Below are 26,537 nucleotides of genomic sequence, written 5' to 3'. Positions count from 1 at the left end.
GCGGGCTAGGTTTGAGATTTCGTTAGATAAAATATTTGCATTCTTTTGGTATTTGCATTCTTTTGGTATTTGCATGTGTTTTGCAAGCTCGATTATAACCGTGGCATGTCTTGCGGTTATGGGAAATCAATCATGTAAATAATTTCGCCCTAGGGTTGTATATGGTTTTGCGTTTCGCACAAAAATGTGCAAGACCCGGGATTGTGGATTATATTGTTCTGGATTTGTCAATTTTATTCGGAAATTTGATTGAAATTTCAAATCAAAACTTTTGCAATTTGACATTCTGCTATTTTTCCTATTGCAGATACGACCGAGTTTGGCAAAGAAAAGATGCGCGGCCTTATCCAAATCTTGACGGCAACCTTGCTCACGTGGGGATCCCTTGCCAATATTCCCCCACATTGTGATCTTCCCGGTGCAAGTCGACGGAAGTGCGGTTGGCTCGGAATTGCTCAAGAGGACTGCATTGCCCAGTAGGTTTCAAAGCAATTCCCAACCTTTGACATTCAAGTAAACATGAAATAATTTCTGGCTTTTTTCACTTTACAGAGGTTGCTGTTTCTCACGAAAAGTAAGGGGTTATATACCACGTTGTTACCACGGTAAGGCTGTTTGATTGGCGTTCGATCTTGACGGTTTATTTATCAGTGAATGTCTGGACTTACGCATTTACATCTTGTTTAAGGAGTTGAGGTTGGTGGTTATCTTTCCCATGGACAAATTAACGGCTACAAGCCTGTGAAGACCACAAAGGAGCCAAAGACGGTCGCGACGTACTACAACGGAAGGCCCAAGAACCCACACAAGTTGAGCCTTCTGGCTCTTGTACAAATGAAGCGCGACAACGTGTCGCAAACCGTCATCAACAGCTTGTTGGCCGACTGTAAGTCCGGGTATACCGATGTATTGCAATTAGGCCGAAATGGCTGCGCTCATTGGCATGTAATTGCTACAATGGCATAATGTTGTATGTGAAATGCAGTGTGGGAAAGTTATACCAACATCACGTTACACTGCAACATCTTAATTACGCTGGGTGTCGCATTTTACCGTTTTTTACTTAGCTTCAGATTGGATTGGAATTTTTTAGTTTATATTTTCTCAAAGGATTTTATTTTGTTCATTGCAGCCATTCCCGGAGGTGAATTTTTTTACGCTCTGCAAGATGGTCATCTTGATCAGCAGGAGTTGTTAAAGCTGATGAAAGGGCACCACGGTTTTGAGTGGAACGAGTGGATATCGTTTTATTTGTCTGGAAAGAACGTAAACGATCTGCTCTACGGTCAGCTGTCCAGTCTGTACGGTAAGTTTGACTTTTGTAGTTGGCTGAATTACTTCAGCTTGTACATTTCCCTTGAATCAATTCACCTCCAACAAAACTTAGACCAGACAAAAATAAAGAAAATCCGTTTTTAATTATCCGGAAGTAAATTTTTTTGTTTGTAACAATATGAGTTGACATCATTTTATTTGAAGTCAAATCACTCACACTTTTTTACCAAAACTGGTATGTTGGCATAAATTATAGGCGGTCTATATCCAATAAAAAGAGGTGTCCCATTTTCCAATTTACTGCATTTGAAGGTATTGACTCGACCGTTGTAAAGCTTCTGATGACCAACAGCAGGGATCCACTCACAAAGCATCTTGTTGCCACATTGTCGTGTAAGTTCACATGTTGCTGCAATTGGTTTGTAGGAAAAAACAATGGTGCCAATGACTTGTTTTTTTTTCAGCTCAAGGTCAACTTAACCCTCTTTCCAAGTTCGTGTTTCACGCGTTGGCTTCTGGTGAAGGAATTACAACACGCGGCGTAAGCGATTTCATCGTTGAGCAAATCTTCAAACACGGTACATTAGACTAACTTTTCTGTGAAATTTAATGAACATTCAAGCATCGTTTTCTTAATTTCGATTTTTAAACGTTTAGACGAGTTTGTGGTAATATCAATTCACAATTTCTCTATTTGTTTTTGCATGAAATAGAAAATCGTTTCACTGTGGAATCCTACAAAGCTTTGTTGGCTGGAAACACGATGCAAGCTGTTCAGTACGCTTTCCTCGCTTCACGAAGCAGAGCAATCCGTGAGTAACCAATGACAATCTCATATGTACAGAATTGGAATAGATTTTTCTTAATTTTGTTTCAACCTTGTTTGCAGCACTGAGAAAATATTATCCAAACAATGAAGCTATTTTCGCTTACTTCGTGGACAGCCAAATAAAACATCCTGGCAAAATCACGCCCTCCATGATTCTCTCGCTTGCCCTAAACCACTCGATCAAAGCTCTGAACACCGGAAAATCGTTTACAGAGCTGTTTGGAATCAAGGCGTTCGGTATGCTATGTCCAAAATCACATGTATATGATTTAGATTGTATATTAGTACGAATTGTTCTTCTGGCACATAAGTTACAAGAGTGTTTTATTGTAACCAACGTTTCGTCCACCATCCGGCAGGACTTCCTTATAATTCTTTTTAATTTACTATGCCTGGCAGCAAGAATTGTATGTTAGCTTCGATAAAAATACGTTTTAAAGGCTTGTTAAATTCCTGTATTTGCCTTAACACTCGGGTGGATAAGTTCCTTTTCCCAAACAAATATGCTTTTACTTTTCATAATTGTAAGAAACAGTGGCTTTACAGTTACGATTGTTGGTGTGAAAATATACCATTTTTTGCAGATTATGTTTGTGAAGCTCACACAGCTAATATCCGTCTGTCCTGCGAGGCTCTGCGACATGACCCCTACCACTCGTCTTTGGACTGCATCAATGCTGGATGTTGTCTCAGGGAGTCGGATATTTCTGGCAAAAGACCTGAGTGTTATGAAAACGCCATAGGAAACATCGGTGAGTGTGCAATTATTTCCAAGGCAATTAGCATGGAACAAAAAATGAATGAATCCAATACAAGGTTTTATTTGTAGCATTGTAAGTTAAGAAATCTGTACTGACAAACGCAGGTGTGGCCATTGCGGAACACGTTTGGGACGAGGACTATATTATAGCAAATATGTTTGGCGGCACGCTCCCCACTTTGGAACAATTCTACCCCGACGGCATTCCTTGTAAGTAAAACAAAATGCGTTATTTGACATAACATATAAGGTTACTAACCACGGCTTTCTTGTGAAGGGATTCCAAGCTCAGAGCTACCATCCCAGTTCACGAGTTACCTCCGCAGAGACCCCAACCAACCGGATTGGTTCACCTCTCTCACCATGGATGGCTTTAACTTGCATCCCAACCCCACTCTCATGGTACGCCAAATAACATTCAGTCATATTGAATTTTTCCATTGTCACCTTTGCGCGGAAAGGACAATGTAATCGTCTTTGGTTGTTTTTCTAATGTTGCGCCCTGTTTGGACTATTTTAGCCCAACACGAGACCAAGCAAGTTCCGACCCGGTTTTGTGTGGAAACCGCACGGTGTTACCCCCTTCCCTCATCCTACTGAGCTTCCAGGAGGTAAACACAATAAAATAATTAAAACTACCTTTGCCAGTAAATTTATGCCTATGCTCTGTTGCAGGTGGTAACCACGTTGCGACCGACGCACCCAACTCGGTCAACGGAGAGCACGTGGACGCAGAGGGAGATCCCCCGGGTAAGCACCATAGTTATGGCGATAACTGCACACTGACAAGCAGCCAAGGCTTAACTGCGTTTTCTTTCCTCACGCAGTGGTGCAGGAACTTTCGACGCAAGTTTTCTCTTCCTGCCGTGGAATTAAGGCTGAGGAAAGATACTCGTGCATGGATAACGCTGATGCACTCATCGCCGGGGGCGAGGTGCAGTGTCGGTCGTTGGATTGTTGTTACGACCCGATCTGGAGAAACATGTCCGTTCCCGCCTGCTTCCGCAAAGCTTCCTACGGTAGGGGGTCTGGAGTTTGCTCGGAATCGTTGACAAATGAGGAAAACATGATACAAAGTGTTTTTCCTTAATTTTTGACCTAATTTTTAAAGACAATGTTTATATTCTTGGATAAACAGTTTTTGTCTACTGCAACATGAAGTACTGATAGGAAAGCAATTGCAGTCATTAAAGACACATTTTTTGATTCATATCTTTGTGGTATATACCAATACCACACAAAAGTGCACTTGCAACTGCATGGACCATTAGCAGTATTTTTTTTAAATATCCCAATATTTTTATCACAGGTCAGTGTTACCTCGTTGCTCCCGACGAGAGATTGGATTGTGGGGAACCAGGTATGTGTAACGTTTCTGTCAAAAAGTTCTCTATCACATTTTACAAAGATTTAACAAATATCTTTTCATAGGCATCAGCAAAGATGATTGCTTGAAAAACCCTCGTTGTTGCTACGACAGTTCAATCGACCCCGACAAGCACAAGAACCCGGTCCCGTGGTGCTACTTCAAAAAACGTAAGATATTCGCCAAATGAGTTGAGCTGTTGCCAGTTTTCTCAGAGATTAATGTTGTTTATTTTGCCGAGCAGAGTCCTTCGTTACGGATCAAGAAAAGTGTTCCAGAGTCGGCAACGACGATCGCGTCGGATGTTTTCCTTACGCTTTGGGAGGTGAGCTATACAATTTGTAACATTTTAAGAGGCTTATCCTCTTTTGTGAGCGCATAGTCGCAACTCAGTCAGATAGTTCACAGCACTGATAATAATGAGCACAGCAGTGTTCGAAACGTTTGCTTATAATGATTAGCTAATTGGCTTTGGCTTTTTTTCGAGTTTTGTGGCATTTACGACGCTGACACCGTTGCCTCTATCAAACTTTTTCCCCATTAGGTTTAAACATAAGATCATAACGTTTAAAAATGACACGATCTTTCCCGTTTGACAATGCCTTGCCTCTTGTAGCTTACTACAATGACGCCGTTTCGAAGGAGGTTTGCGAGCACGAGGGATGCTGCTTCGAGAAAGTCCACGTTTCCTATTTCTCGCGAACTGTTCTTGGTGCCGTGCAACCACCTGCGTGTTACAAGAAACTCGGTAAATACAAATTTGCCCGATAACCGAATCGAATCTTATGTTGGATTTTAATGATTTCTTTCGCAGTGGTGACCATCAATCCTGTTGATCCCGAGCCTACTGACCCCCCGACAGCCCCACCTGCACGTAAGTGTTTATTTCCTGAAGTTTTAGGAATGTTTGGTTTTACTGTGCTTTTTGTATACGGCTTGGACGCTTCTATACAGCGCGAAGAAGCTAAACTTTCTTTAATTATGTACACCAAGTACGCTATGGCTTTACTTTCCGAGACAATTTTGGAAATTTGTTGCGATTTTTGTAATCTTTTTTACAATATGTTCTGTTAAAACAAGCTGCATTGAAAACGTTGAGAAAACAACATTGTTTCTGCATACATATGGAATACGATGTTTATCGAAGATTGTGTCTCAAACTGCTCAGTGCATTTTGTACAAAAAACTTATGTGTAATTTCTATATCATAGCTGCACCGACCCCCACATGCAAGAACCGATACGAGCTTGATCCTTACGACCGGGAGGATTGCGAAGCCCCCGACTACCACGAATGTGTCAATGTAAAAGAATGCTGCTGGTTCCCTGAATTCGTCCTACCTGGCGCACCTTGGTGTTTCCAACGAGGTAATGGCTTGGCATGAGTTTAAGTTGCACTTTCACTGGTAAAGTAACTCGAGGGTGGTGAGAAATAATAGTCGAAAAAAAGACTGCCTCATGCCATTCGCTTTATTCACCAAAAAACACTAGAAGTGAACGCAATGCACCACGAAATCCGTAAACTGATTCCTATGAGTTTTTACCTGTGGAAAGCGTTCCTTTTTTGTACCTGATATTGGATTGATGTTGATCGTTAATGTTCTGTTACAGTTTGATCGCAGCCATCAGTTTCATTTTGAAGCATCACATTGCAATCCTGAAACACGACGAGATACAGATGAAGTTTTTTTCTGCATTCTGATACAACTTTTATTGCATTTTGTGCCGCTTGCCATGTTGCCGTTTTTCCAATATTCATCCCCACTATTTTTCTACTATTATATTTCGCCGTTTATATTGCTGTTTATTACTAACGCCTGACATTCGTACCACATATGTTCGATGCTTGCGCTAACACTGCAAGGGGATTTTGTGTTGCTATACTCTTGCATCCGCGAAAATGACCCAAAATAAACTTACGAATTTGCAACTGTTTGATGACAAACGTATGAAATACGCTCCGATTGTAAACACTGACAACAGAAACAATAATGGTTACAATAGACACATCAAATTAGCTCATACCTATAATCATAATTTGCATTGTCCCTGCTGTGCAAATGTAGCACAGTCTGTGACAGAGCGGCAGCAATTAATAAATTCAAAAAAGGTCGAGTATTGCCAATCGTAATTTTGTGCTTCACATAGACATCGTCGTCAATGCCACCCAGATTTTTTATAAACTTCACGAAATGCGTTCATACATGCCGCTGACGTAAGTAAATTAAAATACCTTATGCCTCATATGCATTTCTTGGTTTTCTTTCGCGTACACCTAGTTGAGTGTTACAAAGCAACCTAGGGGATGAAGTAACAAACATTTTGAGATCACTTACGATTTTGTAAATTCGTACTGTATTTGCAACTTACGGAAAGGTGCTCGTGTGCCACCGGTTGGGAAACACTGGTTTAGACCGAACGACGGACATGTCTATTCACGAGGCACATGTTATAACCAAATATTGGCACGTCACAACAGTTGTGAACCAACTATTAAACTTGAAACAAAAATTATAGAAATGTAATTTTCCTTTGAAAAGTTTAATTTTGTTTTGGGGCATCAACGGATTAAACGCCTATATTTGTGGAAAGAACAAGGGAGTACATCATGGAGCTTGACAAATCTGGTAAACGTAGTTGATTCTTCGTTTGTCACTCACAAACCGACGGCTGACTCCCTTCTATGTTCGATTTGTTGTAGCTCGATAGCTTTTTGTGTTATTCCGGATTAAAGTCTAGCTTATAGTGCTTGTGGTCTAGCTTGGGACAAATTCCTATTGAAAGCATCGATCGCAGTGATTATACCATAATCCGACACTGTGTAAGTCTTCAAAACGAAAAACTTCAAAACATTTGTCTTGTTCTTTTGAACAACATCGGATGGAACTGTAACTTTCTGCAAAGCTTTGCGAAAGAATAAACGTATTTTTGTACGTGAAGTCGGTTCTTTGGTGTGAGCCCTTTCGCCAGAGAGCACACGTCATGAATAATAAATGCAAATGTAGAATTCAACATGGGGGCAGTTTATTTTCTCACCGGCCAACTGAGCAAGCCAGGACGTTGACCGGGCAAAATTAGGCAGAATCTGTTTTCAGTATGTTTCTCTGTGAACAACAAAGGTAGCATTACAGGGAGATTTACTAGTGACATCACAGAAGGACAACGGCTGCAAGCGAAAGGGCTCGACTGGGTGCCAATTATAGACAATGACAGACTCCATCACCACCCTCTTGTTCTCTTTAAATCGCCAATTATTAGACAAAGGCAGTGTGTAACCCCGGAGAGTTGCATCATTTTAAATATATATGCTGAAAAAGTTTCCTACGCAGGCAGCTACTAGCTTTAGTTATTTTCTGTAAGCTTTACAAAACGCAGAACAATCTTGGGCCTTTTTGCTATGTTTTCCGGTGGCCTTCTTTCCCGAAATATTGCCTCACAGAGGAATAGAGTAAGAAGAAAAGCTGCTGCCAAAAAGAGGCAGCAAAAAAAACAAAGCCCAGAGCTTTCAAACTGGTCGGATAAACCTGACGCCAAGGTATATTTGCATGTTCTCATCTAATCTAAATCCGATAAGTTTGCAATGAATTAATAAAACTGACTGATAGTGTATGAATTAAAATAAAACAAAAATTAATTTTTGCAATAGGTAAAAAACAATTTCAAAATTATATTTAGATGGACCCACAGTTGCACTGTGCACTATTGTTTTTAAAAAAAAAAGGCATTTTCTCTCTGATTTTACCTGTTTTTTTTCTCTGAAATTGCAAAAGCATAAGTAAACGATTCGTCTATGATCACCATTATTCAAGCACGGATATATGCTGTTGTGTAAATCTTGGTATTCAATTAAACGTTGTTTAAATTGCGTTTTTGCGTTTAACATTTTTTTACATGGTTTATTTGGACCTTTAACATATCTTCCCATAAAACTTATGTCAGGATTCGGGTCCACCAAACAATTTTCGGGTACATTTACATTAATTATATCAAGGTTAAATAAAAAGTATGTTTAACTTTATATTCTTAATCAATTTATTTAATTCCATAAAATTCCTTGGACAGATCATTAAGTTTTCCAAAAATACGATCTTTGCAGTTCTACGAAATAAGAGTTGGTTATTTTCAAAGTTTGGTTGCAGGACAGCAACAACCAGAGACCGACCTATCTGCTCAGAGTGCCTGGGAAGCTCCGCTTGGTGTCAGTAGGGGGTGGTTTGGTAATAGCTGGAACTCTAATTCTTGTGGCAAGTACGAAAAATTGTCCCCAATGGAGTAAATCATCATTAATAATTTATGTAATTAATACGGTGTCATTGTGGGTTTGTTTGTTGAACATTTTAAATAAGTCTTGCTTGGCTATTTAGCTGCCAAGAACGTGTAGTGAGTCACCGTAGCTACACTGATGGGATCTATTAGGTCAAAACAGTGACCCTGTCTGCAGCTCACTAAAACCATTATTGGCAATACTGCCTATACGTGCATTTCAAGTGTTACCGTAAGTTCAACCAAAAAGAATAACTTTTGTAATTTTCTAACAAATCTATTTTTACACAATGATATAGATTAGACGTTATGGTTGCCTGTACTTGTTGTCTGTAGGTTTGCTGTCTACGTGGATGTTACGTTCTGTCTTCTACGGGCCGATTGGGATTGGAATTGGTATTTTTACCGACCTCGTATCCATTACTTGGATACTGGAGGAGCGAAACTCCCATACCAGAATTTATCACATTCGAGATATCTACGCTCCGCACGCAACCTCAAAAATGACGACGGACATTAATTTAAACACGAATGTGAAAGGTCAGTCTCAGTGATATTCCTTTTTTTTAAATTGCTGCCCTTGCGTTAATTTGCCCCAAATGCTTTACCATATTATGAAAAGCACCTGTAAGGTCTCATCAGTGCAGCTGTTGAGTGGCACTGTGCTAGCTTTCACACTATCAGGCACACTAGTCTCCACTTTACTTTCGGTCCATTAAATTGTTCAATACTCTATGAATTTAATTGTTCAATATTCTGTGAATTGGAACCATGAAGATTGGTCTTTTCTATGGCACTCTATGCTAAAATTCATAGCCCGCGTGAAGCAAAAACCGATGTGTCCCTATGTTTCAGATTTCACTGAATGAATTACATATATTTCCACAATGAAGACCTAGACTTAGACGAACTTTGCGTAATTAAAAACAAACACACCCTGAAACCTAATGACCCGTATTAACAAACGACGCATGCAAGTCTGTTAACGCCGTAGTTAGTCAACATACATGTCAAGGAGTGGAGATGAAACGTTAAAAGGCAAAACGTGCATTTAGACGTAAATGCATGTTTCTTAACCAGGGGTTCTAAATATATCAAAAGGGGGTATGACAACTGGTGGTGATTTCAAAGAGGCAATGAATAAGGTTAAGAATCAAGTTTAGTTTATCGAGATATAACAGTAACAATACTACATGCAGTTCGTGGTTTTAGCCTAATCGCATTTGTGTGGAATTGCATTTGCATATCTGATGTTTCCCAAACTACTCAATCACGTCAAAACCTCTTGACCGGAACCGAAACTTATTTTGATCACGCAGTAATCTCATGTGCGTACAAGATCTATTGCGTCAATGTATGTTTGGGTATTTTTGAAAGAAATCGAAATTTTTAATGGGAATTGCTCTTCTGGCACTAAAGTTTCGAAAATGTTTATTGAAACCGACGTTTCGTCCACCATCCGGCGAGTCCTCCCCAGGTTAATATCACACAATAATGCATCATGCGCTTGATCATGCGTCGGTTTCAATAAACATTGTCGAACTTAAGTGCCAGAAGAGCAATTCCCATTAATTACCATGCCTGGCAGCCAAAATAGCAGTATGGAAATTTTTGTTGACGGAACATGCTTGTCGCAATAAAATATACTATGTTTACATAATGTTTAAACGCGCCCGCTTAGTTTTATTGTGTATTTAATCTGGGATATTTGGAATATGTTTTGGATTAGGTGTAGAGCCAAAACAGGTCAATTTCAAACTGACACTCACAGGCAATTTAGATAAGAGTAAAAATTTACATGGTAATTTCCTCACCTAAAAACGGCCCCGGGCCTAGTTGTTCATGCTCGTCATGCTGCTCTTCACAATAATCTTCCCCAAATCAGCAGAAGTTACTCACAAGTAAATTGCACTAACCGCACATCGAAACTTATCCAAGTACATGATGACCTGAGCAAAAGGGCACACCTATTCACCACGGTTAGTCGCATCGTATGAGAATGTACGGCACCACATTGATCACGCACGATAATAACATGTTTCTAATCTAAAACAGCAGCGAGTACTAAAACAAATTAAAGTGCTTACAACTTGGTAAAAGGCCCAGTCGAGAGTAATAATGACAGTTTGTTTCTCACACACATGTTGATTATATTTTTGAAAAATGGCAGTGACAGGACAAATTTTTAAACAATGTGACTTCCTGAAAAGGCTGCATTGATGTATTTTTGCTCGCATCAGCAAGATTCGCCGTTAAATAGAAAACTTCCATCTTTCTAGAAAACGACAACAACCCTCGGAACCACGAGAAAGAAACATTGATCGGATCACCTGAAGATGTTTACACAGTGTGCGGGGCAGTGCCACAAGTGGAACGCGCTACGATTTGAACAACTCTCTTTTGAAATGTCGAATATTCGTTCTGCCCACAGTTTATTCTATTGATTTTTCGCGTCAACGTTTCGATTGTGATTACTGCTGTATGTTATTGGCGTTGGCACGTACTGACAGAGCCTATGCTTTGTTAGTGTTCATGAAACCTGTTTTGATCAGAACGGATGCGGTGACTCAACGCATATCTTGCCACGCGTTAACCAAGTGAAAACAGCAAAGGGGCTTTGATGCAGTCACGCCTTCGCAGAGGAAATATCCCACGCACGTAAAACGTTTCTAACGCAACGCGATTCAAGAACAACTGTGCTGATGGCTTGGAAGCCCTTTTATCGCTGGTTGAGATGTTTTAGCTTAAAAACGGGTGATAAAGTAAGGAACAACAGGTGAAAAGAAAGTGTCGACTATACAACTGGTGATTAGAACATTTCTAAGCTTGATTATTTGAGGTTATTTTAGCATTTCAACGTGTATAAAATATCTGCTAGTTCCATGTGTGGCGCGTTTAAGCCTTTTTTATGAACCAGGAAGAGCAGCATCGGCTTTATGAGGACAGACAGGTCACGAGGCCTGTGCGGTTAGGAAGGAAATGTTGGCAGAATGTCACTGAAAAAACGATTAGATGTAAAATCTGTTTTTCTGATGCGAACACAAAATGGCAATATGTGGCGTGCGCGCGCCCAAGGTCGGCCAACGACGGCACTACAAATTGCTTTGACGTCATGTGGCGGGGATTAGCTTCAGTCTTACGCAAATCGGTTGTCAATCGAAAAGTTCTTAAACAGACATAGGCAAAAGGTTATCGCTTCATATATGCAATGTTTATAATCCTGGCGTTAATGGATAGATTAGAGGTGACCTTCCGGGGACCTTATGTCACCAATGTAGGTAATTTGTTCTGCGGAAAAGACTCTAGATTCGTTTCAAAAGGGGCGGTCACAAAATCCTATCGCTTGTGATTTAGACAAAATTACCGGCGTTTCGTCTTATTCTGCGCGGTATTGCAAAGTATAATATAAAGGTATAAACACCTTTAAATACAAACAGTGAGGACATTTTTTTTCCACAGGGATCAGATAAACGTATGCTTTGACCTCACATATTTAATGACAAGAAGATTATATTTGTCTCATATCATTCAGCATCAATGGGTTGTTTACCTTTTTTGCGGAGTTAGCCACAAGTGTTTGGTTGTGGTTTGTAACAAGCGGTAATATAATGTCTTTTCTAAGTGATAAAAGCATTAAAAGTGCCCAGCACGCCTGCTATATTTTATTTATGCGAGGCTAACGTTTTGTGAATTACTCCATGCCCCAATACGTGATCTCACGATCGCTTTTAGCAGTTAAGTGGAGCGGGAAAGTTGCGAGTTTCCGTCTACGCTTGTCGGGTATCAATTTTTAATCAGTCGTCCTGCGTTCTTCTGATAACCAATGTCGGCATGATCGATCGAATGAACGCAGGAGTGGTCTTAGGTATATTCGTTTAGTGTCTACTTTAGTTTTTACCAGAAGCGAGGCAGGACTGTATTGCTTATGGCAGGGCTTCTCAAGTTGCCGGTCGTGGCAATCTGTTGGTTTGCCGTGAAACAGGTTTAGGTGTGCAGCGAACGTTTCACTATCTAACAATAATTTATGAAAAAGTATCGACCTGTTGTTGTGTGCTCAAGGTACATTCAGTTTCGCAATCAGTTCTAGTCATGTTAACAAACCTCCACTTAGCATTATATGGTGTTGTGTACCTATATGGAAATCGACTTACTTACATGTTACTGTACGCTTTTATAGTGTTTTTTAAATATGGCTTCATTTGAAACTAACTTCAAAATTTGGATTGTAGCAAACGAATCCACAGGAGTTGTGCCGTAACCCTAATAAATTGTGAACCACTGCTGTGTATGATGCTGTTGTGTTTTGCATATGTTACACTTCTCGGGAGCTTACTTCCAACATTAACTTCAGGTGAGAGTTTTTGTGCACATGGTTGTTCAAACAAAGATGTTGTTTCCACACTTGCGCCCTTACATAATTAATGACATTATTTCTTGTATCTCGCGCTGTTGATTAAAGAAAACTTGGCACCGATTTGGGCCAAAAGAGAAGTGATGATGTAACATGTTTTTGGTTACTGCAATCGGGCAAATAATGCCAGTGGGCATCAACCACTTATACATATTGGTTTTATGCCTTTAATAGCTTACAACAACAACTCTTTGAGAGTAAGAGATGTGCCACGATTATCAAACCACCTTAACAGTATGACTTAAAGCGGCTATTCGAACTTCGAACCAAGATCACTATACTGATTATTTCATGCTAAGCGACAAGCGAGTTTCAGGACTGCAAACACTTGGCGAAATATGTAAGCGTATTTTTTATTGGCAGGCGTTGATAGGAATGTGTCAGTTCCCGAGGGGTTGTTTGTCTATCCGAAGACCATTCTGAAGGTATATGGGCGATTGAATATTACTTTGATGGTTTTAAAATCATTTTGTTCTAAATTTAATCAACCACAGCTGGATTTGACATCGATCCATACATCGCGATGCTACGTGAACAGAACAACCACTGTTTTACCCAACAACACTGTAATATCCATCAAGAGAAAATATTTCGGAGTTGCACTTGACAACCAGCACGTTGAAAACCAAGTGGTGCTTGTAAAACGAGAAGCAAGCATAGTTGTGCCCTCCCCTGTTATCAGCACACCATCGAAAGGAGGCAATACTGTAAATATAACCGCGACAAAGCCTTTTACTGTTCCCAGCGTTGCGCACACTTCCGCCTTTGGGATAAGAGGTCGAACAGTTGGCACAACGAGCGGTGATATTATACCAAGAACGGCACCGTCGACTGCAGCTGTTACAGAGACTACAGGGGAAGCTAAACGCAATGAATCAATAAGTTCAACCCACGCGTCTTCAACCATCAGTCCAACTCAAGTGCGGATGGTCGAGTTGCTGCAACTGAGGGATTTGGACCGAGAAACTCACGACAATTATATATTGGACATTGCGTGCGTCGACGGTTTAGATGTGCAGGCAAGTTGTTGGTGATAACAAGGGCGAGTCGCGTAATACGTAACGGCAACAATTCGATAAACAGGAAATTATTGACTGGGTTTTAGGAAAAAGTGCAACAAAGTCTATTTTAGTGCTGATCGGCATTATGCAAATTCTAGTATCAGCAAATGAACTTTGTTGACCAAATCAACCCCACAAACACTAAAAAAACAAGCTTATCAGGAGCCCCCATATTCAACTTATTTTCATAGAATGTTCGGTTTGTTGTTGCAGAGCGAAACCTCGAAGACCATTAAGGTGCTCGTTGAAGACGTTAATGATAACACACCAGTTTTCAACGCGTCATCGTTGCACGTCACAATATCGCGCGATTTTAAACATGGTAAGCATTTTTTCGTTGGTCACGTTTATGTTGTCCAATATCGTTGTTTCTGTGACTGCAGTTTCGCCAAGAGGTAGTTCACGTAATAAGATTGAACCAGTGTGATTTTAAAAACTAAGGTAGTTTTTGAAAACCTTTCGGAACGAAGTCACCTACGACACCACTTTATCTTTACTGGTATAAGTTACACCGTATATCATTACAAAGAAATACAAAAGAATAACAAACCCATATCTTTTATTTTAACCATACAAGGAAAACGTTTTTACAATGATGGCGCACAGAATTGTATGCGCTCGCTACAACATTGCTTTTGAGCCATAATCGCCATTCAAATATTTTGGATGAATCGCTGCAAACATAGTTAAAGAAGCTTTGACATTAGGTTTAGAACCCAGAAAGTTGTTTGCAATATATTTAATGATTAATAATTTTCATAAACTTGCGAATATACATATATACAATTGTAAACACACGTAAATTCGTCGCTGACTTTCACGCAGGGAAAGTGATGCAAATCAGCGCAACAGACCGGGATGTCGGGTTAAACGCGGAACTTCGATTTCGAATGATTCGAGGATCGCAGAACAATGTGTACCCAAGCGGGTCGGAGAAAAGTGAGTGTTGAAATGTTGTCTAGAGTCCAGCACTGGGCAAATTGCAGTGAGATTGGAGAAATGAACTCATTTGTCTCTTTTTTGGCATTAAAATTATTTTTTCTTTAATTTCTTTACTTCAAATTTTACTTTTACTTACTTCAAAAATTGACTCACTTAAAGCATTTGTTATCACCTACTTTAAGCGTAAAAACGAACACACAAAATATTTCATTACTTGTCCTTCAAAACGTTTACAATGAACTTGCAGAAAGGCAAATGATTTTAAGAAGTTCCTAAACGTAACTATAACTAGTACTGCATTGATATTTTTTTTTTCTTTTGAGCTTTTGCGACGCTATCGAGTTTACTTGGGCCCAACGCAATTGTTGTGGACCCAGAGGGAGCAGTTTACTTGTTTCAAAGCGAACTAGTTCCTGAAATGGTGATGACGTTCAGCGTTGTGGTAAAGGACAGAGGAGATTTGTCCAACGGTATGTTGACAATATTTTTATTGTGTAGAAATACAAATCTGCCCCATAACTGTAGACTGGACCAGTCTACAGAAAAATGATAGGTATAATTTAGTACCTGGCTGAATCCGAATATTGATAGCAAAATGCTCTTTAATTCAAATTTATTGACGGCGCTTGAAATCGTTTATAGAATTTATGTGCGAAAGTTTGGATTGCAAAACGATCACCATCAAAATTAGTCCAATAATAAGGAATGTCGCTTGGTTGTTGCTGTCTTTGCTTGCCACAGTCATATTGCCTGTACAAATAGGGCTACAAATGAAAACAGATATTTTGATTGAAAAAGACGTTTGTTTGCAGGCAATCGCGCCACTGCGACAGCAACCGTTGAAGTGTGTTGCTCGGGTTCAACAATAGTTCCCAGTGAGAACAGCGGAAGTAAGTGTTGTAGATTTTTCGTCAATGATAGTAACAAAAAAGGGAATTAATCTCCAAATATTCAATTTTTACAGAATCAAAACTGGAGTGGTGGATGATAGTCGTTCCTGTGTTAGGAGTTGTGCTTGCCTGTAGCGGTGCTGTCGCGTTTAAATATGTGCGGAACAAGCGGAGAAACACGCAATCGGTTCTAGTCATCGATGACCGTATGAAATGAAATTGCCTTTTTAGGGTGATATCGAAATTTACGTTCATAAAATTAAATTCAAAATTCCAGATTTTCTTCTCGCAAGCGACAGAGAAGAAAGTTTTCCAGCATGATTCAAGACCAAACAACAGTTGTTGAAGCAAATGAATAATATGCAGTAAAGCGATCCTGCGAAAGGATAAATCTTCGAACGGGAAGGACGTAGATACTACACTGGAACAAACTATCACAAAATACCGATTTCATCCGAAACCCAAACGTCATTTTTATACGTTGAACTTGCATGGTGTTTCATATTGGCCGACATTGTGACAATTCAACAAACACCTTAACTAAACTGGTTGTTAGGTTCGCAGGTTTGGCGGCCCATCAGGCATTGCAGCCATAACATGAAATATTACAGGGTTAAACTGGTTGTTAGTATATTTTGCTATTGAAGTTTACAGCAGTTTCACAATGCTAAAAAGCATCGTAACTAAATCACCTTGTAGCAGTTGGTCGATATTTGGAAACTATTCTGGTGTGAATTTAAATACATATAGACGTGAGATGGGTTTCCTACACGCAATAAAGCGAGCTTTTTTAATGCGACGACACAGCACGTAATACTTTTACTGATCTTACGAATGGTAAACAGTTCTTGCCAGGAGCAAACAAGGGTGCGAAATTATGTTAGGGCATCAATTGTGTTGTGGTATTTGTTTCAAAACCTGTTCATTTTTTTTTGCTCATGTTCACTCCTACACGCGTTTCATTCAACCAAATACGGTAAACTGCGTTGTATTTTATACAACATTATTTCATGTGATACATGGGAAGTTATGCGACCATTTGGCCAAAGGTCACAAAAAGCAATTGTGTTGCATGTTATAAATATAATGGACAATTCTTTGAAATACAAGGACGGTAGGGAAGCCGATAATAGCCATTGATAGATGTGCTGTACAAATCAATAATTCATTCGCCTTATCATTATTCACCTACAAAAGTTTAATTTAACTAAAGTGAACCGAATTCACCCAGTTGAGAAACCATGGTCCACTGTAAAATTTAGTTGATTCTGCAGCAAAACTTTGTTATTAAATGTTATTCAACTTCTGCAATTCCAAAGCATCCATTTGCAGATACAACAAAAAAAATCTATGTTTCTTGGCGTTTTGTCAGTAAATACGCTGACTTGCTGCACATTCTACACAATGTGTGTAAAACCTTTGGCGCAATCTGGTAAAATATAGCCAACCACATTATACCCGAGGCCTGTCATTAAAAATGTGGAGTCCGATTTGACAACGAAAATACGATGCCTGGTATAAATACCCGTACTTCTCGAAAAGCAAATTCAGGGAAGAGGTGCTTTTGGTCTCCCTGGTGCGGGGCCATATTCCATGCGCGGGCCAGATGTAGTCAAATCAGTCAAATAGGCCGAATACCACTTCTCGTGGATTTATTGAGAAGAAAGTTGCCTTTACTATCTGAATTTTATTATGACAATTTTAGACAAACTGCATTCGGTAAAAGCGGGGATAAATTGTCAAGTGAAATATGTACACGAAAAAGAATATTTGAATTCAGTGGCAGCCATCTGCGAAAACAAAATTTTGGTCAGCCGGTCGCAGGTTGCAAAATAGAATACTACTGTTTTTTAACACAAACTTTAGAAGAACAAAAAATTCCCCATTTACTTGGAAAAAACTGTTTTTGAGGGTTTATACTCAGTAGTCTGAATATACTGTGCTCTGATAAACGCAATAAAGCGAAAACCCCCTCTGACTGGGTAAACTAATAACTACAAAAAAAACTTTTTTTCTTGTTGTGCTGCTAATATCTAGGCACTGCTGCGTAGCATTGTGGCAGGAGAGTCGGAAAAGAAAAAAAAAACATTTTCAAAACCTTATGTGTTGCTTCAAAGAATTGCTGCACATGTGCGTATGTGTGATGTCATAATATGCTGTGTTGGATTGTGCGTATTTTGTCTCCTCAAATGTCATACTAGGTGATAAGTTTAAAAATGATGTTTAATGGGCAAAGCAGGATAGATTAACGGAATACAAAAACAGGCGACTCCTAGGAATGTCTGATAAACGTCCAGAAATGTATGACGAATCAAGTGATGACGACAGTCCAGAAAGTGTCACTTTTGCCAAAAGCAAGGAAAATGCTTTGAATGCCATTGACGCTAATAAGACTTCCCGTAAAAGGTAAGTTGCCACGATTTAAATATAGCCATTGCATAAGGGGCTGATGGAAGAACCTGTTTGATGTATTGCAGGGACAAAACTGCTAAAAAGCGTTTGAATGCAGAAAGAGAACAAAGGAATATTGACCAAAAAGTTAGTTTTTTTGTTTGTGTGTTCCGTATTTGACGTCTAAAAGCTAAAACACCATTGCTGTACCAGAAATCCAAAACACTACCGTTGGAGATTTTGCAACAAGCTGAAGAGGTGTTTAAGCGCAGAAGAAAACTTGAAGCTGATGATGATGAGCATCATCCCAAAGAGGAGGGCTCTGAATCTGAAAGTGACTCAAGGTATACATTTTGATTTTGAAGTAAATGTACTTGTTTATGCTTTATTTTGTTTTACTTAAGAAGTAGCGATGAGGATGAGGTCAAGTTCATACCTGTGGTTAAGACAAAGAAGTATGTCAAGTCCTGCAGTGAGGCAATTAACTTCAAATCAAATCATTTCTTCAATGGAAGGATTCGTCGACTAAACACTCAACAACACAAACAATTGAGGCATAAACTTGATCAAAGAAACCGATAGCAGTTTAAACACATGAATCTTCTGTGAAAAGCAACATCAACAATGTCTGTGATGTTTCTGCCCAGACATAGTGCTGTGAAGCCTGTAAATGTCTGTATTTTTCTCATTTGTTGTAAAAGTGCATTTCACTACTGATCATAAATATATTAGGCTGCTGATTTGAGATGAATTAAGCATAGAATTTAAACTGCTTCAATACTGTATATTAAATTAATGGTAAACTTTTCTGTTCAAGAATAAATTATAGATAACCTGCACTATGGTGCAAATTTTGAATATATGCCCAAGAAGTGCATTTTATTTATTGAAAACCAAAAATGCTGATTGTTGGTGGGTAACAGAATTGGGAAAATTCAAACACAAACGTTATGGAAGCAAGATATGAGGTTGTATTTTTTGTTTAAAATGTATTGCACAATGCCACTGAGTACAACATAGACAGTGCCTGCAACCCCGATTAGTATTAACAACTGTATTGAATTTGACAGTAAAATATTAGTTGGGTCTAGTCATTTACATCAGGTTTTCCCACATCTCTATCATTTCCACAATGGGATGAAGTACCAGAAAGGTGCCATGAACAACAAATGTAACACATTCCGACATGCACACTGCAAGAATAAAGAAATTTTTCGAAAAATGAGTAAATGTGCAAGAAGAAGAATTAGGAAGCCAATAGAAAATCCGTTCAAAATCTTTGAAATCACATTTGTTGGAGGGGAAATTGGTGATAAAAATAGTAAGTGCAAAGTTACTGTTTTACAAGAAACTAACAGTATTGCTTTAGAATAAAATTGTAACATATTATATGTTTATCATAGAAGCAATAATAAACGTTTACAATACCTGCCCTAAATAAGACATGTATACATATGTGCATACAACATTCAAGCATATAAAATATAGGAGCCCTTGAAAAATTTGGTTTACCATCGAGTCCTTTTTTTCACGAAGCTGTGTTAACATTGGATTTAACGGCAAGTTTTCGCAAATCATTAGCCCTGCCTTGCAACCTCCTGGGCACATAAATTATAGCATTTTATGCATAGGTACTAAAGTTTTGTTACTTAAGGGCTCCGTGTTGCGTGCGAATTCAAAATTAAACAAATGAACGACACAAGGGCAGGACACGTTTGCATGAATGCAACAACGATAGGGGAGAAAAATGCGATGCGACGGAAGGGACGCAAATGGATTGCAGAAGGGGCAAGCACAAAAACAAATCCTTGAAATCAAAGAAACTATTACGTAACGTTGGTGTCTGACGTTTTCTCGGGTTGAGAAGTCGTGGGGCTTGTCGTGGCAACTGTAAAAATATTGCAAACGTTATTTAAAAGTGGATTTTCTTGACCAGTTTTGCAATGTGACCTCAACCATTTCGCCACACAGGAAGTGCAGAATGTTTCAGCAAATATTTGTGATGTGTTGCGCCGGATATGGGCCAATATTTAGTATCCACATTCGGCCTGGTAATTCACTTGAATTTACCGGATAGTGGCTTTAGCATTTACGACATGGAAACACACAACCAATTTTGCATATTAATCGTTTTGGGTACCCTCCTGCGACCACTTACCGACTTCCATTTTACACAGGGTAAACAAGGTCATCCCTATTTGTGACTCAATTACACAATATCAATGCATTAGTGTCGTTATGAAAATGTGTGCATTTAGTTGGTCAAAATGTCGAGGGTTTGGTCATAGTTTGTATGGTTTGGTAAGACTTCCGCAATGAATATATTGTAAACAACATATCAATTACATTACAAGTAAGTTGTTTTTTTTTAGCATATTGGTAACGCTACACTCTTATTTGTTGAGCCCACGACAAGCTAACCGTAACGTAGAATACATTTCCATGAGTCATGTCAGTGAAACGCACGCTTACATTGCGGTGAGCAAATTGCCAGATCCAAATTATACGGCTCCAAACCAGGACAAATAATTTGGAACTTCGAACATCACTATGGAATACACTTGCTACCGCTTGGACATGTTTGCGTAAATTAGCCGACATACCAATTTTAACTGTCGGGGTTTCCCGCACAATGCGTACTACAAGGGTTGGCAACCATACGGCTGTTTACAAATTGTAGTAGTAACAATATAGTCCGCTGTTTTTGAGGTGCAAAAAATTCAGAGAAAATTAGGGGCAAAACAGAACGACTGGCTGATACCTCGCATGCCTTGAATTAGGCCCACAGGTAGGGAAAGGATCCCGACGCGAAGTTGAGTTTAAGCGCAACTTTTTAAGTTCCACCTTGTTTTCTCCGTAAGGTTGCACCTAGTTTGGTGCCCAACGGATGACAGTGATTGTCTAGTAACCACAATTTTTAAGTTCCATTCTACATTTAGTTGTATATGTTGAGCTTATTTTATGCCACATAATCACGTTTTTCCACCTGCAGCCACTACTAAGTCCCACATCGTTTGCTATCGTGTTTTCAAAGGCCATCTATTGTATGATTAACGTCCAGTAAAAGAGAAGTATACAAGATGTGCAACACAGACGAAGTGGTCCTACGTAAGATAAAACTGTTACCCATCACCAGCAACACCCATGTGTTTATAAAATATGCAAACCGTTCTGTCCAGTGCGTTTTCGTTACAACATACCGCTAACGAAAGAGTAAACGAAAACAGCTAGCCAATTTGTTGGAAAAACGCAACCAATGTTTTCAATCTGCAATCGCCAAGATTTTCACGATATGCAACCGTATCGAGTTGACGTCACAATATTGTGGCCGCTTGCGTATTATCCTTCGTAAAATTCCACCAACGGTAACGCGAAAGCGCTTCCATAATTCGTTTAAAGGTGAGGCTCGCTGAATTTTTACAAGGGACTGAGTGCGTATTGTAAATCACTAACTGACAGATGCTGTTGGTAATAATTCTTCGAATTGGTTTCTTCGTGTTTCATGCGACACAAACCACATTAGGAAACCGCGACCGACGTATTGATATTTTGTAGTTGCCAAAACGAAATTGTGAAGCAAATTGACGCCAGATAACAGCAATCAGTTACTGTCCCAAGCGTATTGCTAACCAGTGGTACCCAGTAGTAGCAGCATTGCCTTTCAGAAAAACGAAAAAGGTCATGTTTACTAAACATCTTTGGTTTAGTATAGCAGAATGGGGTTCCGTTTAACTGCAATTACTGTTGTAAGTACTTTGCTGCTTGCCATGCATTTTTTTAGCAGGGTATAAATATTTGCACCTGTCCCAATTTTTCATTAAACGTATAAGCAAAGGTATGTCTGTCACCATGTGACGTAATTGTTACAGTAAACAAGTTACATGCAACACATACATTAAATCCAGGCTATTGTAAAATGCAAAACAAACGCTAGTTACAAATCTCAGGAACTTTCAACTCACGGTTATGATTGGTGCAAACTTTGTCGTTGGTCTCGGCCTGGATTTGACTTTCATACTCACGAATGTTGTCGAAGGTCATGTCTGGGGACAAAGGGATAAGGATTGCGATCGGTACAACAGACCATAAAGCGGATAACAAAAGGAATATCGACGCGGCAATAAATAATGCAAGCCGAATTATGCAGCAGTGAGCGGCACTTCTATTACGATATCCCGTTTGAAGTCCGGTGCAATTTTGTCGAAAGAACGCGAAATCCCCGGACGGTCAATAACCTGTCAGGCCATTAAGAAACAGGTTTGAACCTTGGGATTGATTGGGAATGAAAGCCACAACGAATACTATTTTCGGTGTCGCGAAACAACAAAAACGAGATGACGACTTTCTCCGGTCCACGGTGTGGAAGCAGGATGTGGCCCGAAACAACAGCCATTTATTGGTTAAAGATAAGCGAATATAGCGATCGATATATGGTGGCCGTATTAGGAAATGTCGAATCGCTATAAATAATCCTCTTTATCGTGCATGTGTTCCCTTACGCAATAGCGGGGATTATTTCAGGTTTTTGTCGTATGATCTGCTCAATCAACAGTAGATTACACGACGCTCGATATCAAATATGTTACTGTTACTCCATGGTAAGATTATAAAGAGTCCCAGAAAAAGGCTTTAGGACAAAAAAATTCAAATCACGACAAAATTTTTGGAAACAATGCTGTGCTTGTGACAGGGTCGCCGGATGCCAGTATTGACATGCATTAGTTGGGCTTTTGAACAATACGAGGTGCTAGCCAATTGCTTACGTCCTGACCTGTGTACGTAGATATGGCACAAGCGTGAACGCGAGTAACGTGCCAATTTTCCCAACACTTGTACAAGGTTCCGTTTGTATGAAAACCAACCAGGACTTCGACCTGCAGCGCACGCAGTATTTTTGCCATGATGTGGCTTTAAATGTTTGTCACCATGGCGTAAGACTACAAGACCGTTTGCTTTTTGGCCAGAAAACATAAATGTTTGTGTGGATTCCCTAACGCTTAACAAACATACCAACCGCCTACAGTATTTGGAAGCCATAAAACGCCCGACCGACGCCGTAAACTTAACGAGCTCATCCAACATTTAAGTAATTGTACAACAGAGAGCGGTTCAAGGGCCGCAATAAGCTCTGCCATATCGGCCCGGCACCATAAATAGCACGGACACTCTAGAAAATGCGAATTCGCGGCGCGCCAACACCAGCAATCATTTTGTTCTTCTGACACTCACCGTACCATACGTCGATCCACGCGAATGCTTGGCGGTGGGCAAGCAGGAGGATGTCCCTGTAACAATATGAAATTCCACGGCTGTAGTGGGTTCTGTGGTTGATACTTACGCTAGAGGAAGTTATCATCTATTCAGTGATAAGTCTAGTGTTGCGCGTCACTGGTATTTTGGTTACAAACACGCAGCAAGCCAGCGGTTCGTGTCGCGGAATTAACAGTCGTTTGTCAGAAAACAATGAAGCGACGGATTAATAGACAGTGACGTAGCATGAAACGTGCCATCAGTAACCACACTCGGTATAATTTTGAACATAACACTGATTTTTTGGCTAAATTTGTCACTTTATCACATCAAGGCGATATTAATAAAAAAAATGTTCTCAAAAAGTTATACGTTTACGGACAAAAATATACGCGTGTCTGCGATCAGAACATAAGGTTCAAAAATACAGCTAGTCTGGCTGCCACAACCGCCGAACACGTATATATATATCGATTTAGCACGCTTTAACATAAAAGAATATGTCGATAAGAGCTTGCGATCAAGAATAATTAAGCTATCGGCGGTGAAAAGGCACAACACGCACTAACCTAACCACCCTGTGAACGTAGGACTCCACTCGACTTTGCATTCCCCATACTTCAAATTTTACTGCTACGAGTTTGTAGCAACACATGAGAGGGTTGTGGGTTTCCTGTGAAGAGTTAGTTATTTGCTTGCTGCTGTCATAGCTGGATTGGACTTTGTTACACCATGATAAGTTCATTTACCCGCCAATTTCTTTGCAAAGGTCCCCTGTCGGTTTTCTTAGAATGGAACTTTGTGCAGTCCTGGAAAAGATATGCTGGTGTCAGTAACTTAGGCCAATAATAACTAGCAGCAGCAATCGCAAACAAATGGGATGAAAGTGTTGAACAAACCAAAACGCCAGTCATGCTTTATGTGTCAGAGGCCCACAGAATCATTTTTAATAAACCTTGTATAACTTTAAACAGCTTTTATCTATTATATAAATCAAATGCAAGTTCCGAAGCCACACTAACAACAAACTCCACCACATTGAACATAAACAACAAACAATTGTCCGTAAACATGTAGTGATTCATCACATATCATACCTCATCAGCTTTGTAATGCTTGTCAGGAACTTTATCATATGCCAGATCAAGATAAATTGTTTCCCTCCGCGAAAACTCACTATCTGGCACTTGGTCCCGAATCTATAGTGTTTTCAAGCAAATCAGTCAGTTGAATAAGCTTTAAAATGTGAAATCGGACTAAGTACACAGATACGACACCATTTAGTTTGATGCAAAGCAAGTGCTTCAATTATGTTGGATCTGAGTGTTGGGTACAAGTCTCATTTGTTTTAAATTAGATTAGGTAGTTTCTGGTGTACTGGAATATACATAGTACAAAGTCCAACCAGTAAACAACACACACCTTTGCAAAGCTGAAATCATCATTACATCCATTGTTATTTTCATATCTGGTTTCAACAAAAATCTGCAGTCGGGGTAACCATGGACACTACAATATAATTATCATTGCTTTAATTTTCCAAAATGACAAATGTGACCCAGAAAACATGAAATAGATGCATTTTAGTACTTACTGAGTACTCTGTCCAAGTTTGAAGTTTCACATAAAACAAAAAAGATTTATGTCAATGTTAAATTCAAAAGTATGCCATATATATTTTATATGCTTGTGGGTTGAATAGATGGTTCAATATCTGAAATTCCCCAGTGCATTACACAGTCCTTATTTACATCCATTAATAGCTTGGAATGTGTCCTTAGGGAACACATATGATAGCTTCAATGCTGTGGCCAGGGATTGATTGGATACAAGCATATGACTCCTAGTCAATTAAACAGCTTCCTCAACAATGGTTGTTTACTCTTACAAGGGGAATCAAGCTTCTTAAAACACTGACCTGTAATGGTATAAGGATAGAAATTCCAAGCTTTTTCTGTCACATAGATACTTGGAACAAAGGACTTTGCCCAATTGGGCAACCGACTGAAACAAAAAAAATGCAAATTTAGCAAACATTTTATAGTATTGTGCCAACATTGTTAAGCTGACCATTTACGACTGGCAAGAAGCATTTATCCATTATAGCTGCATTAGCATTTAGGCCCATTTACATACTTATTTAAATGGATTCGCTTCTCAGTCAATTGGCCATTTCCATGTTGTTCATCATAGCAGGGCTCATTAAGAACAACCTCCACTCCTTCACCAACCTCACTTTGTTCATTGCTGTGTCGATTGATCATGTAGAGTTGACCTCGGCGATACTAAAAAAAGCACTAGACAATTAGAAGAGGAGCAAATTATAATACAATAGAAAGACAAAATCCTTACCTCTTCCACAGTCATTGGCATGCATATTCGATATTCTTTCAGCAACATTGTTGTTATTTTTCTTACATACTTAATTTAAACATGTTACTTGAACCATCTCCTTGATCAAAGATAAAAATGATTGTATCACATTTTTATTAAGTTGCAGTTTACATGTACAAAGGACCAAAGTGTCCTGATAAATTTAACTGATCTTTGCCGCATGGTTTTGTTGTTATTTATAAGCCATTTAGTAGATAATTCCAGTGTCCGACTTCGATTATACTATAAGTAGGCCTAAACAACAAGAATAACACATTTGACAACGCTTTTAAAATCAAATAAACCAAAAAAATTCATCATCCAAATTTGTAACTGCTTGCAGACCACTTAACATACTTCCCTTTCTATGCAAGCAAGCAAGCAGCACAAAACAAACAAAGCTCTGACCAGGCCTGCACTCTCTCACGTCGGCAAACGTCTGTTACAAAACTGAACAGTGCGCGAACCGCGAAGGCAGTACACAAACAGTGAAACAAAACACAAATAATTTCATGGATGAATACACTTTGCATTGCAACAAAATGTATCAAATATTTCACGAATGATTACACTTTGTGATTTTAGTGTCGTTTGTTAAGTCACGTTGTAAGATTTTTTTTTTAAATACGTTTACTGAGGCCTACTGTGAGTAGTCAAAAATATATAGTGTGACTTCTAATAGTCACTAGACAAGAGATATTGCAAGAAGGTCATAACTGGAGAAAGG

At 39.3% G+C, this 26,537-nt stretch overlaps 5 protein-coding genes across 6 annotated transcripts; 4 read left to right on the top strand and 1 right to left on the bottom strand.

Moving 5' to 3' along the window:
- Nucleotides 1–333: 333 nt before the first annotated feature.
- On the top strand, nt 334–5,614 carry LOC145898146 (uncharacterized). Its single transcript, XM_082986581.1, has 20 exons — nt 334–476; nt 553–613; nt 697–886; nt 1,133–1,306; nt 1,588–1,668; nt 1,740–1,853; nt 1,989–2,087; nt 2,165–2,341; nt 2,689–2,856; nt 2,970–3,074; nt 3,142–3,266; nt 3,385–3,475; nt 3,540–3,614; nt 3,692–3,883; nt 4,174–4,224; nt 4,296–4,400; nt 4,475–4,555; nt 4,847–4,978; nt 5,045–5,104; nt 5,442–5,614. Exons 1-20 carry the CDS (start codon nt 334–336, stop codon nt 5,612–5,614), a joined length of 2,397 nt encoding a protein of 798 aa, XP_082842707.1.
- Nucleotides 5,615–7,583: 1,969 nt separating this feature from the next.
- On the top strand, nt 7,584–10,941 carry LOC145899304 (uncharacterized). Its single transcript, XM_082988044.1, has 4 exons — nt 7,584–7,764; nt 8,369–8,477; nt 8,829–9,032; nt 10,772–10,941. The coding sequence occupies exons 1-4, from the start codon at nt 7,627–7,629 to the stop codon at nt 10,879–10,881; spliced, it is 561 nt and encodes a 186-aa protein (XP_082844170.1). The 5' UTR covers nt 7,584–7,626; the 3' UTR covers nt 10,882–10,941.
- Nucleotides 10,942–12,725: 1,784 nt separating this feature from the next.
- On the top strand, nt 12,726–16,677 carry LOC145899700 (uncharacterized). Its single transcript, XM_082988593.1, has 9 exons — nt 12,726–12,843; nt 13,267–13,328; nt 13,398–13,922; nt 14,178–14,286; nt 14,790–14,903; nt 15,230–15,376; nt 15,719–15,796; nt 15,871–16,002; nt 16,074–16,677. Exons 1-9 carry the CDS (start codon nt 12,780–12,782, stop codon nt 16,115–16,117), a joined length of 1,275 nt encoding a protein of 424 aa, XP_082844719.1. The 5' UTR covers nt 12,726–12,779; the 3' UTR covers nt 16,118–16,677.
- A 1,291-nt stretch (nt 16,678–17,968) lies between these two features.
- LOC145899702 (uncharacterized) lies at nt 17,969–18,785 on the top strand. 2 transcript variants are annotated; one of them, XM_082988597.1, is made up of 4 exons: nt 17,969–18,202; nt 18,274–18,334; nt 18,401–18,531; nt 18,595–18,785. In XM_082988597.1, exons 1-4 carry the CDS (start codon nt 18,075–18,077, stop codon nt 18,767–18,769), a joined length of 495 nt encoding a protein of 164 aa, XP_082844723.1. In that variant the 5' UTR covers nt 17,969–18,074; the 3' UTR covers nt 18,770–18,785. The 2 variants fall into 2 exon arrangements, with proteins under 2 accessions (XP_082844723.1, XP_082844721.1); XM_082988595.1 differs by having other exon boundaries at nt 18,592–18,785.
- Nucleotides 18,786–19,932: 1,147 nt separating this feature from the next.
- Nucleotides 19,933–25,892, bottom strand: LOC145899701 (cytoplasmic phosphatidylinositol transfer protein 1-like). The gene is made up of 11 exons (XM_082988594.1): nt 25,790–25,892; nt 25,574–25,722; nt 25,356–25,441; nt 25,032–25,039; nt 24,860–24,946; nt 24,535–24,636; nt 24,187–24,246; nt 24,007–24,110; nt 23,417–23,472; nt 22,150–22,230; nt 19,933–20,075 (listed from the first exon to the last, which is right to left on the bottom strand). Exons 1-11 carry the CDS (start codon nt 25,835–25,837, stop codon nt 20,014–20,016), a joined length of 843 nt encoding a protein of 280 aa, XP_082844720.1. The 5' UTR covers nt 25,838–25,892; the 3' UTR covers nt 19,933–20,013.
- Between the last annotated feature and the right edge of the window lie 645 nt (nt 25,893–26,537).

Source organism: Ascidia mentula, chromosome 4, assembly GCF_947561715.1.
Source record: "Ascidia mentula chromosome 4, kaAscMent1.1, whole genome shotgun sequence".
NCBI lineage: Eukaryota > Metazoa > Chordata > Ascidiacea > Phlebobranchia > Ascidiidae > Ascidia > Ascidia mentula.
Note: the sequence above shows the minus strand (reverse complement) of the source record. Positions and strands in the feature narration are given on the sequence as shown.

Bases quoted from the DNA above. Each gene is read 5' to 3' on its own strand.
- LOC145899702 (XM_082988595.1), top strand. From the start codon at position 18,075: ATGTCTGATAAACGTCCAGAAATGTATGACGAATCAAGTGATGACGAC. The intron at 18,335-18,400 runs GTTAGTTTTTTT...TTGCTGTACCAG, and splicing joins AAAGGAATATTGACCAAAAA to AAATCCAAAACACTACCGTT. The intron at 18,532-18,591 runs GTATACATTTTG...GTTTTACTTAAG, and splicing joins GAATCTGAAAGTGACTCAAG to AAGTAGCGATGAGGATGAGG.
- LOC145898146 (XM_082986581.1), top strand. From the start codon at position 334: ATGCGCGGCCTTATCCAAATCTTGACGGCAACCTTGCTCACGTGGGGA. The intron at 2,088-2,164 runs GTGAGTAACCAA...CCTTGTTTGCAG, and splicing joins TTCACGAAGCAGAGCAATCC to CACTGAGAAAATATTATCCA. The intron at 3,884-4,173 runs GTAGGGGGTCTG...TTTTTATCACAG, and splicing joins CTTCCGCAAAGCTTCCTACG to GTCAGTGTTACCTCGTTGCT.
- LOC145899304 (XM_082988044.1), top strand. From the start codon at position 7,627: ATGTTTTCCGGTGGCCTTCTTTCCCGAAATATTGCCTCACAGAGGAAT. The intron at 8,478-8,828 runs GTACGAAAAATT...TGTTGTCTGTAG, and splicing joins AACTCTAATTCTTGTGGCAA to GTTTGCTGTCTACGTGGATG. The intron at 9,033-10,771 runs GTCAGTCTCAGT...CCATCTTTCTAG, and splicing joins TTTAAACACGAATGTGAAAG to AAAACGACAACAACCCTCGG.
- LOC145899701 (XM_082988594.1), bottom strand. From the start codon at position 25,837: ATGTTGCTGAAAGAATATCGAATATGCATGCCAATGACTGTGGAAGAG. The intron at 23,473-24,006 runs GTTAGTGCGTGT...ATATTGTTACAG, and splicing joins TACGTTCACAGGGTGGTTAG to GGACATCCTCCTGCTTGCCC. The intron at 20,076-22,149 runs GTGAGTTGAAAG...ATATTTTTACAG, and splicing joins AGTTTGCACCAATCATAACC to TTGCCACGACAAGCCCCACG.
- LOC145899700 (XM_082988593.1), top strand. From the start codon at position 12,780: ATGATGCTGTTGTGTTTTGCATATGTTACACTTCTCGGGAGCTTACTT. The intron at 13,329-13,397 runs GTATATGGGCGA...AATCAACCACAG, and splicing joins ATCCGAAGACCATTCTGAAG to CTGGATTTGACATCGATCCA. The intron at 15,377-15,718 runs GTATGTTGACAA...GTTTGTTTGCAG, and splicing joins CAGAGGAGATTTGTCCAACG to GCAATCGCGCCACTGCGACA.